This window comes from Diospyros lotus, chromosome 1, assembly GCF_014633365.1.
Source record: "Diospyros lotus cultivar Yz01 chromosome 1, ASM1463336v1, whole genome shotgun sequence".
Taxonomy (NCBI): Eukaryota; Viridiplantae; Streptophyta; class Magnoliopsida; order Ericales; family Ebenaceae; genus Diospyros; species Diospyros lotus.
In genome coordinates, this window is record NC_068338.1 from 26,442,209 (window position 1) to 26,454,604 (window position 12,396).

Genomic DNA, 12,396 nt, shown 5'->3' on the forward strand with positions numbered 1-12,396 from the left:
ATAGATTTCAACATGCAATATTGTTCTTTTTCGACATAAAAAGAGGGTGATCGAATGCGAGCTTGCAATGGTAGGGAATGAACTCCGGGGGATGACTGGCATATGCAAGTATTCAAACGTTAAAATAAATAAGAAATGAAAGTGACAGAGTATTGATAGGCTAAAAAATATATATATATTTGCTCCTGATAAAGTTGATTTATATAGAACGAGAAGAAATCATCATGCATGCATGTTTGCATCGACTATTGCATGATGATGGGATTGGGTATCCGATGCTGACGAAATTCTCTAATGGTGGCATGGTACCGATGGGGCCTTCAATAAATACGGATGAAATATGTCGTTAATAAGAATAGAATCTGAAATGGGCGCGAGAGTATCTAACAAGAACAAATGACGTCTTCCTAACCTTACTTTCATAAAAGGCTCAGTGACATGCAAAGGCGTTGAACGAAGTCACACAACATACACAACGATAAGACATTCAAAATCTTAAGATCTTGACTTGATTATCCTAATTTTATATGTTTAAAAGCACTGCATAACGATAAAACTAAACTATCAGGATAAAATTAAAGAATGCACTGAAGCCTTCATTCCCTTCCATAAAATTAATTTGAAATTTTTTCTATCTTAGATATCATAGAGCCCTTTCGGACATACTCCCGACTAACAGACAACGAACGATTTCCAACCAGTAACTGTCTTGAGGATTAGTCCAATTCATTCTCCATTAAGTACACGTAATCTTTATGCACCATCCATTGCAAGATAATATCACTTTTAGTAATACTTTTTCATAAATCTTATATTTATAGCTTTAAATTTTAATTTTCTCGTACACCTACCAGATAATTAATGCATAATTTCATAGGTGGGGACACCAAATATGCGTCCTTAGATCAAACTGTCCATTGTCCAACACAATTAACAAGTTAGTAGGGTGCATCATAAGATATCAAGAAACACTTAGTCCCACAGAGCCCCACTTTCCTCACCATCGAGCAAACAATTCACATGGGCGGGCTCCATCCACCCAACAAACAAAAATAACCCTTTCTCCCCACCACTCACCCTATTGAGTTTAAAAATTATTTGGCATCACATTAATAAAAAAAAAAAAAACATAATCAATTATTAATTAAAAAAAAAAAACTTTTACTAATATAATAATACTTTCAAGGCACAAAATAGCTTCTTTACGACGCGGGGGTGGTGCGGTCGGTGTCGGGTTGCTCCAGCCTCGCTCCCCGGCCGCACCCTCTTGCCAACAGCCAGCCCCATGGCCGTGCCAGCCAGCGGCTTCGCGGCCTCTCCTCTCTTGTTGATTGGTTGCTATCATTTGTTTTACATCCGCATTGTCGGGATCCGATGATGCCGACGCCGCCATGCATCGACTCTCCTCTATTAACGTATACACACACATATGGGGCCTGCCTTAATGGACCGAAGCAGCTGACAGCGAATTTGCCATTGCAGCAACGCGGATTGAGCACCCACCTCCTTTGGACTTTCTTGCTAGATAGCGAACATTTCCCCATCCCATCTCCACCTATCCTCATCTTTCCCAACAATTATGCCGTTGTCCGTTCACATCCGCTTGTCAGAACTCACAATCATAATCTTTGGATATGTGTTTAATAAATTTATTAAGTATATAGGCAAATTATAAAGTTAAGACATCTTGTAAGAACTATTATATCGGAATCATCAAAAGTGTTACACAATCTAACACATTAACATGCCTATGATACACTTCACGTGGTTATGTTAAACTTTTTTTAGAAGATTACAGGAGGGATTAGACACATCGAAAACTAAAATATAAAAGTTTTTTTTTTTTTTTGTTCCTTACTTGATAATTTTATGATTCTTTTTATTTTTTTTAACATATATAATCAAACTAATCTCGCCTCATCTTAAAACTAAATGAGCAATCGGTCTTAAAAAAATTTAAACTTTAATTACATGAGAAATGCCCATCTTTAATAAAACTTGTTTGTTAAGCAGATATTTGGACGCTATTACTTGATACTATTTTCTAACAATCTTCAATTCTATACTTTTTCTTGGACTTCCCTTTTAGTTAAACCTGATAATAACGCTGAAGTAGACGTATGGCAGGCAATCAAACGATGGCAAAATGATACAAAGAGACAGAAATAATCAGTGAATTTCTTTCGTAGCAGCTAACAACCAATGGCCAATGGGGCATTTTCTCGAACAAGTAGCACGCATGAACACGCCCACGTGGTCCACGCACGGGTCAGAAAATGTATTTTGCTAGGAGGAAGAAAGAAAAATCGTATGATTGTCACTTGAAAATTCAAAAATTCAGTATCCACATTGATTAGTAATACTCCACCGGGGTTTCCGGGGAACTCTCGTCGGAGACAACGTCCCGGCTAAACGGCGGGGGAACGTAAGGCGGGGATGTACATCGGAGAAGAGCCCAATTCACTCCATGGAAGAGGGGGTGGTGCTTGATCGCCGACGCGCCCATGGTGGATCCCATCCGCCTCGCCGGATCCTTCACCAGAAGCTGCGATATCAGGTCCTTGGCGGCGGCCGGGATCATCGGCTCTTTCGGAAACTCGAGCGCTCGAGCCACTATATTAGCCAGGGTCAGCTCGTTGTCCAGCCCCTTAAACGGCGTGACTCCGTACAGCAACTCGAATATAAATATCCCCAGCGTCCACCAGTCGACGGCGCTGCCATGGCCCTCGCCGGATACGATCTCCGGCGCCAGGTATTCATGGGTCCCGACGAACGACATCGAGCGGACGTCGATCGGCTCCGCCACGAACTCGGGGCCGCCGTGGTGGCCGGGCTTCTTTTTGCGCTTGCGCTTGGGGTGGAAGCATGAGACGGCGGGGACAATGCAGTTGGGGAGAATGCATGAGGTGGACGTGAAAGGAGGTGGATCGGCCGTGAACTCGGTCGGCGGCGGCGGCGGCGGCGGATTCTGGTCTGAGATTATCTGGGCCGTTGATGCGGAGGAATCGCACTTCAAGGAAAGGTCAAAGTCAGTGAGCATGATGTGGCCGTCGGATCGGACTAACACGTTTTCGGGCTTCAGATCGCGGTAAACTATTCCCATCATGTGTACGTATTCTATTGCCACCACTACCTCCGATGCGTAAAACCTGCATCATTCATTCAAAACGATAATTGAAAACTCAAATCAACACTGTGACATGCAACGTGCACTTTGTTCCTAGTTTGAATCAGTCAATACGAGTTCATCATATATTAGGGTTACAAATAAATAATTGTTTTGAAAATACATAATGCAATTGGAAAATGGCCCCGAGCCCAATAAAATAATTGGGAGAAATGCTCACATGACGAGGCATGGGGGCCTACGCTAGAGTAGAGGTGGTCATTGCCTCATCGGTCACATATCATTTGCTTGCAAGCAAAAGCTGGGAGCTGGGTAATGGAGCGGAAATACCAACTTTTCTTCCCCAAATTATTAATTAATTTAGTGGAAGCAACTACCTCTAAAGGTGGCTTTTGCCAGACTAACCATATATATATGGTTATGATGAATTCATTGCTACATGCTCGATATATCTAATTATAGAAATAGAGGTGTGTATATATATATATACAGAGTTGAATTTAATTAATCCGGAAATAGAGCTTTATTTATTCCATGGGAATCGCATAGAGCCCCGAAACAACTTCCAATGCAAAGTGGGGGTGTGGAAAAGAATCGGTCTTCTATCCCTTCTATCCCCATATTTTGGCATATTCCCACTTATCTTTCGCTTTTTCCTCGTATCTCTACTTTTTGCCCTGCACTTTAATCAATGTCCCAACTCAATGGATGCCATCTAAAGGAAGTAAGGATAAATATAGGGGCTGCGAAGGAAAGTATTCTTATTCTCAAGTTTGGAAAAGGATCCCAGAATTCCCGCAAAGTAGCTAACGGCCCTTAACGGAACCCCACGGGCACTGGATTTCGGGCATCACTGAAAAGCCCAAACTACCCTCCCCTGTTTCCATACCATAACAAGGGGGGGCCAACCCACCACGTATTCCACGGGGGACCACAATAATGAAAGAATCGGTAATCAAACAAACACGTCAAAGGCCAATCAACCCCGACTGTGCCATCAAAACCCAATCAATGGCTCACCCAACGGTGATTACTTGCCACAAAAAAATGGTTGACTTTATGGCCTTATTGTAATTCGGAGGAGAATATGGCCTTCAATTAAAAGGACGAGTCATAATTCTATTGGGTGAGAAGCGAAAACGAAGTGGTTTGACTTTGGACTACTGTGAACTGTGAAGTGAATCCGTCGAGCTTACGTGGACCCGAGCACGTGCGATCGCGACCCGAAATCTTACTCTTCACTTTTTCACTGATCCAAGCAGAGGGAAGCGTTCCGGTGCGACTAAGGCACACCGTAAAAATGAGGATCCCATAGAAGTTTAAACTTCAGATGCAACGAGTTACAGCGAGTGCCGGTGGGTCCCACGGCTGACAGCCACTGATCTCCGCCAGGTGGTGGCCCCCCATCATGCTTCATCACTGTCGTCGCCATCTGAACTGTGATTGAAAGATTGAAACTACGCCTCGAAACACCCAATCATTCATTCCATGTAAACACGAAAAATCGATGATACGATTCATAAATGGCGGTGTTTTTGTGATTTGATTGGGATAACGTGCGCACCTGACGGCGGAATCGGGGAAGCGTTTGCCGGGCTGGCGTTGCCGGAGGACGTGGAGGTCGCCGCCGGGGCAGAACTCCGTCAAGAGGCACGACCACTTGGGGGCGTCGAGCGACGCGTAGAGGGAGGGCAGGAACGGGTGATCCAGCATTTCGAGGATTTCCTTTTCTGTCCTCGCGCGGCCTTCCTTGTTACGGCTCGCGAGCTCCTTCTTGTCCATGACCTTGGCGGCGAAGAGCGCGCCGGAGTTGGCGGCGCACTTGAGCTCGGCAAGGTAGACGGAGCCGATGTCGCCGGAGCCGAGGCGGAGGAGGAAGCGGACGTCGGAGAGGGAGAGTTGGCCCGAGGAGGATTCTGATCTTGCGCGCCGGATAGCGTCCCAGCAGGGGTCGCCGGAGGGAGCGTGGGGCTTGGTAGTGGTGGTGACGGCGGAGGCGGAGGCTGCCGTCCAGGTGGTCTCGGAACCGGAGCTGGTGCTGCGGTGGATGTCGGTTGCGGTGGTCGTGGTGGTGGAGTTGAAGCTCAGGCTCTGTAAGTCGTCGGTGAGGTCGTCCAACCATGGCTCCATATTTTGATGCGATTCTGTTTGAGAGAGAGGGAGAGGGAGAGGAGTGATGAGCAAAAAGTGAATGGAGAAAAGAGGACAGACAGACAGATAGTGGTTTTGAAGGATATCGGCTGATGGGCCGGAAAGGTAGATTTGGGCCGTCGAGGGGCCCAAACTGAGCAAACGGTGGATTCGGCGAAGACCATATATATTATACAATCGAATAAATTATATTTAGTGCCATTTAGGCTGCCGAATTTATAATCCGACTTGATAAAAGGTCTCAAAACACTGCTATTTTGGCTTTAACTTGTAACAATAATTATTATTATTATACTGTTAAACCAAAGCAATTGCATTTTCGACATATTTTTTTCAGTGGAACTATAAATTCGGCTATCTAAATTGGACCGAAGAAGGCATCATCGTTCATATATTATTGATTAAACCTTTGTTATCCCCGTTTAGGACATAAATGAAGGGGGGTGGCATGTGAAAATAGGGCAATAAAGAATTAAAGTAGGGACAGCGTCGCAGGACTTTACTGCAAGCAGCGGTGGCCAATGGCCATTCTAGCCCTAATTAATCTACACCGCCCATGTAAAAGATACAACTACTTGCGTTGGGCATGCAGTTGGTACTTGGTAGATGATCCATCATTTAAGTAAATTAATTGAACATCCAGTGGCAGTGCAATGGAAAATGGTCAATTCGATAAGCCTACACATGCAGTTCCCCTTCACCAAATTCAGCCATCAAACTTTCATGGGGTCAAATGCCACCCGCGAGATGCTAACTTCATGGCAGGAGGGCCATAAATATATTCTGTTGCAAGTCGAACAGTGTAAGTTCAATATATAGCACTCTTTGTTATGTTTTGTTTCGTTTTAGGTTCCATATCAAGTCTTAGTAGGATATAAAATTAGTAGTGTGTGTCGGGGCACAAAGCACACTTTCTTTAGTTTAAATGAATAATTAAGGTGGCATTAGGGTTTGTGTACGTAGTATAATTTTTTTACTTACTTTCTAAAGCTTATAAAAATGCTCAAGTACTGTTACGTTATAAAGCCATAAGTAATTTTTTAAGTGAAAAGTTGAACTCAGTTTTTGAGTTTTTGATTGGCATTTTAAAAGTATATTTTTGAAAATACGTACTCTATAATTAAGTATACGAGTATAACTCATATTTTTTAATCTCTTCGCATGTATTTAATGGGCTAAAAAAACAAACTATTTAATAAGTTGCCAGTCAAATTTAAAAAAAAAAATAATTCTAAAACCCAAATACGGCCAGAAGAATAGGATAAATAGGCATGTGTTAAATTTGGTGCTAAAAGCCAAAAAAATTCCATGTGGTCACAATTGTTAACAGCAAGCCAATTGACTCCAAGAGTTTGGCCATTGTTAAAGACAATATTTTTGTGGTTCAAATATCAAAAACTGCACACATTTGGACTCTCGTGTTTGTGATTTGTGGATCAAATGGCTCTCTCTGTCCCCATCAAATAAACAACAAGATCGTGTTTTCTTGACTTCGATTATCTGAGACTCCCACTCCTAATGTAATGTTACCTTTTTTCTTTCTTTCTTTCTTTCTGCATGGGATTGAACTGCTTTGTCTATTATTTATTACAATGTCCAACAAAAGTCTTCGCTATTGCTCCTTAACATGAAGATGACAGGCCACCAATTGCCTCATCCCAATATTCCTGTCTCTTCAAGAACCACTAATTAATTTCGAAGCAGTTAGTAGCCACCCCTATATATATATATATAATTAATTAGTATTAGTACGAGATTAGTTTCCTTAACTAGGATACATTGTTAGTTGTTGTCATTCTCATGACTAAAAAGTGAATCGTTATTTTTAGCAATTCTCACTAAAGAAAAAGATATGAATAAGATTAATAATATATATTATCATGAGTATCAATAAAAAAGGAAACACAAGATTTAATAAGTACTAATTAGGGGCAAGAGAAAAGGAATTGAGAAGATATATATATAGTTGCTAAAATCACCAAATTAATTACCACCCACCCGGCCGGATTGACTGACTTCTGTCGCCATATATTTTCTTTCTTACTTGAATTGTTAATGTTTAACGTATGGATATGGATCCAAATCCAATTGGCTTTATTATTGAAATAGATGGGCTGGAAGTGGAAGCTACCATGCATGCAATGGGATGGGACACATCACGTGTGCGCTAATTAGTTCTTACTGCCCATTCCCCTAATTGGTTGCTTAATTTACTCTCTCTCTCTCTGTCTCTCTCTCTCTCTCAAGTTTCGAAATGGCGTCAGAAGTTGGATGCATAATTTGTGCCACAAAGCCGCGGATGATTGCTGATGGAAAAGCGTAATGGCCTCCTCATAATTGTCATCATTAGCAGAAGAAACAATGCAGTTTGCCCTTCATCCTACCAAAATTATTAAGACCCTATTAATTAGTTTCAAAGTCAACAAGTTGATACCCATCAACTTTGCAACCTTCTTTTTCTATACTTTTTTGACAACACATGGAGACCAGTAAACTGTAACTTTCTTCTTTTTCTTGGGTTTTTCTCTTCTTTTTTTTTTTTTTTTTAGGTCAACCAAACATTGATTCTCTAATTGAGGCCAGATTTTGGTTATAGGGTATATTGTATGCGCTGCTACTTTATGGGACATTTTTAGTTTGCCTTTATTTTATTTATTTATATTATCCATAAAAATTTGTAATTGTCAACTTTTGAATGAAGATTAACTAAACTGTCTTCTAAATTGTCTTCCTTTTAGCTTACATATAAAATTCCTAATCTTAATGCTTATGTTGAATGGCATCGACTTCCAGTCCACTCCGCACGCTATGTGCTTTAAATTGTTATAGATTACTACATAATTGGGCTGGGCTCGGCCCATATAGGGGCCCGACGGCACTCAGTTCTTATGGAATTTGGATCGAGGGAGTGGCCCTTTTTTCTTTCTTATATCTTTTGACAAACATAATATTATAAGTTGGAATCTTCACATCTTTTGGTGTGAACAATTTTTATGCCCCTTGATTAGCAAACAACAACGATATATTTTTTTTATTTACACATGCATTGCGTATGCTATTTTGCCATAGATGACATTTATTCATAACGTAATATATGTGAAATAAAATACATGAACTAAAAGAAACAGAAAAGTTGACAACACCAATTTATGTATTTGGATCAAATTGATCCTACTCACGATAGGATTTCACCCTAGTCAATCTACTGAATAATAGAACAACTGAATTATAATAGTGATTACAAAGAAATCAATAAGAAACCAAAATCTACTTACAATATCAAAATTAACAAAAACACCCGAGTACAAAGCTCCAATAATCGAATTATTCCCAACACTCACTCTTCAATCTCCGTAACCTCTCACTCTCACAAGCAAGTGTACATTTCAAATGAATAATTGATACAAACAATAAAGGGTTAGGGTTTGGTTCTTTGAAAATTCCATTCGTGTGCTAATCTTGATCTTATTGCTCGAATGAAAGATGAAATAGACAAATTATCACAACCGTTAGATCAAGGGTTTAATAGAGAAGATCAATTATCAGAATAAATCAACCTCTTAATCATCAGATAAGTGCCACGGGTCAACCATCTTAACTAAGAAAATAATAACCCTTCATTTTATAAATCAATTAATTTGAATCACAATAAAAACTTAAGACATAAATTTATCTCTCACAAACAGCCTAACATATTAAATATGTTTAGATATAATTTTTTTTATTTAATATTCTCTATCTATTTCAGATCAATTGAACCAAAAGCACTGGATATCTGATCAAATTTAAAGTAAAATAAACTCGGTCAATAATAGCCTGCTAATAGCTGAATTAAGGATAGAAATAAAATTTAACATTTTTAGGTTTAGACAGAGAGACGGGATGTCAACCTCGTAGTCTAATTGGTGCAATTTCGCTTTGGGGGCTTGTGGGCTTTAGTGAACTAAAAGGGTCCAAGCAAGCATTGTAATTTCAATTTGGGCCACCCCGGGTGATAGGGCATTGGGCCCAACTTCTGAACCCAAGCCAAGCCATTGTTGGAGTGTTTTTATGTGTGTGTACACAAATGTTATGGAAAATTTTCTGTCCAAAGTACATATTTTTACTTGTATATTTTTATATTTTTTTATGTGGTCACATGAACTTTTGGTTATTTTTATTATACTCATAAATTATATATTTTCAAATTAATTTCACAATTTAATTAGAGAGTACAACACACACATGCTAAAATACCTAAGTTTCCTCTCATGCACATGCAAATTGACCACCATATCTACTATAACTTTTTTCTTTAGTGGCTGACGATGAGGCAAGGAAAGATGTAGAGGCCGTCGTTGGTGATAGCGAATGGTAGAAGACGTAGGTGTTAGTGGTGGTGGAAAATGCATCGTCGGTTGAAGAAAGTGGAAGGTAAAGAGGCAAAGTCATCTGTAGGTCATCGTCGGTTAAGGAAGACGAAAGGTAAAAAGGCGAAGTCGTCTATCGACCATTATTGGTTGAGGAATGTGGAAAACGAAGAGGGAAAGAAACTACGGCTAACCGACTTCACATTTTTTTATTCCTATATTTTCACTTTTTTTTTTTTTTTTTCATGTATTCACATGAACTTTTGGTTGTTTCGATTATACCTTTAAATTATATATTTTATAGTCAATTGCACACATTAATTAGAGAATACAACACATGTATGCTAAAATATTCAAATTACCATTCACACACGTGCAAATGAACCGCCATATTTGCTAAAACTTTCTTGAGTGGCCGGCTATGAGACAAGGAAAGATGCAGAGGCCATTGTCGACGATGGCTAAAGATGGAAGGCGAAAGTGTTGATAGTGGTGGAAAGTGTATCATTGGTTGAGGAAGGTGGAAGGTAAAAATGTGAAGTTGTCTATAGGCCATCGTCGATCAAGGAAGACAAGATTTTCTGCCATTGTTGATGCCTTCGGTTTTTCGCCTTTTGCCATTGTTGACATATTTGCCTTCCGCCTTCCTCAACTAACCACTACTAACGCCTTCCTCTTTTACTGTCATTGACGACAGTCTCTACAGTTTCCCCTGCCTTGTCGCCGACTATTGAAGAAAGAAGTTGTTGCAGAGATAATGGTCGGTTTGCACGCGCGATGGGTAATTTGAGTATTTTAACACGTGTGTTGTTATATGTATTTCCCGCATCACCCCGCATGGGCCAGACTCGGTCCGATAGACCGGCCCAATCACCCAAGGCCAAGAAGGCCCGGACGACCTCGTCAAGGAAGGTCCAGCCTCCATCAAAGATCCAGAACTCGTAAAGCGAGCGTATGGCGAGCTCCCGGTAATCCCCCAACGAGCTCGGAGCAATCGACTAACGAGCTCCTGAAATATCTTCCAGATCGCTGGACCATCCAGGTCGCTCGCCTAAAACCTCCAGCTCGCATGAGCGGCAAAGCTGCTGAGAAGTCAGAGGTAGGGTCCGATCACTTTATCTGTAACAGCCCATGCCCCTCGTAATGAGGATCCCACTCCCGGTCTTGCGAAGGCGGTAAGAACTATTTGTCCCCCATTATACAAACACTGTATTTTTATATATTATCTAGATTGTAAAAGTCCCTCAAGAAAAATGGAAATAAAGGGGGTCATGAGGAGCAAGGAGGAGGGACAGAAAAGAATAATCAGATACTGCCACTCTGGGAGAATAATCAGATGGCGGCCGTGGACTAGGCATCGTTCTGGCCGAACCACGTAAAAGATTCTGGTGTACACGCTTGGAACTTTGGGGGGAGGGGTTTTTCTTCCTTCCTTCTCGGTATTTTTTTGGATTGACTCACCGCGGCCCAAAACGAATCACGGTCGGCCGAAATCAAACGTCGACATGTGTATTGCATTCTCTAAATGAAGTGTTCAATTGACTTAAAAATATATACTTCATAGGGGCGCAATGAAAACAATCAAAATTTTGTGGCCACGGGAAAAAAATCTTAAAAATATAGGGACAAAAATATGTATTTGGCCAAAACTTTTTAAGTGTAAGAGAATGTTATTATAAATCCTACTAGACTAAATAAAGATATTAAATGTATGAGTTTTTATGTTTAGAAATTTTGTTTGAATTTTTTAAGAAAAGATAATCTTTTTATTTAAGAATAAATATAAATCCAAATATAGATATAATATATTTTATTGGAATTTTATTTTGATATCTAAAATTTCCCTTCTAAGTTAATTTTTATTTTAAGAACAAGGATGAGTAGTGTTGAAAGCAAAGCTTTGTTAAGCATATATATGACCCACCCACCCACCCGATGAAGGATCAAACTTAAACTTATCATCTCCTAAATATAGAACAAACGAATTTGAATGGAGCCAAACTTGGGAGCATCTGCGGACGAGGTCACTGTGGTCCTGCAGGCGTAAGCATCAGAGGTAGGCGAAGGCCAGCTGCGCAAGTCGAAAAGCTGGAAAAAAAAAAGGGGGCGCAATGTAAGGAAAGCACGGTATGGTGGCAAAAGAAAGAAGCTTTCGAAAAATGGCCTTCCTTTTAAGGGCAAATAAATGAAAATGAAATGAATGATGCAGCGGAGGCAGCAGCAGCAGCAGCAGCAGCAATTAGGCTCCAGAGCACTCCTCAAACAATCAAGTAAAAGGTTAAAACTGTTTGCTTTTGGGCTTACTTTGATGCTGTAAAAGCCACTGTCTCCTTGGCTGCAATGATTTGTTATAGTGCTTTTATCATTGTCTCATTCTACTCCACAAATGCGATGCTGTGTGGATGGAACTGGAAGTCTCCCATTTCCATTTGACTAATCATTATGTGAATTTTGATCCTGTCTCTGGGTTTTGAGTGGCATCTTATCATTCTTTTGAATTTCATTTTAAAAAGAGCTGCCAAAAATCTTTGCATTTTTGGCACCATATATAACATGATCCAATGCAGAGACAAGATGCTAATTTCCCCCCCTCATTTGCCTTGCCTTTTTGGGATTCGTCTTTGTTTCTTCCCTGCTGTGATAAGAGGGGTTAACTTAGTGGGATGGAGGTGAGAATATTAACATACATTTGTAATTACATAACAAAATTATAAATTTAAAATTAAGATTATTTGTATTAAAGTTAAGAGTAACATATATATTGAAGAT

At 40.2% G+C, this 12,396-nt stretch overlaps 1 protein-coding gene across 1 annotated transcript; it reads right to left on the bottom strand.

Moving 5' to 3' along the window:
* Positions 1-2,138: 2,138 nt before the first annotated feature.
* On the bottom strand, positions 2,139-5,330 carry LOC127794977 (serine/threonine-protein kinase D6PKL2). The gene is made up of 2 exons (XM_052326370.1): positions 4,692-5,330; positions 2,139-3,149 (listed from the first exon to the last, which is right to left on the bottom strand). Exons 1-2 carry the CDS (start codon positions 5,255-5,257, stop codon positions 2,354-2,356), a joined length of 1,362 nt encoding a protein of 453 aa, XP_052182330.1. The 5' UTR covers positions 5,258-5,330; the 3' UTR covers positions 2,139-2,353.
* Positions 5,331-12,396: the final 7,066 nt, after the last annotated feature.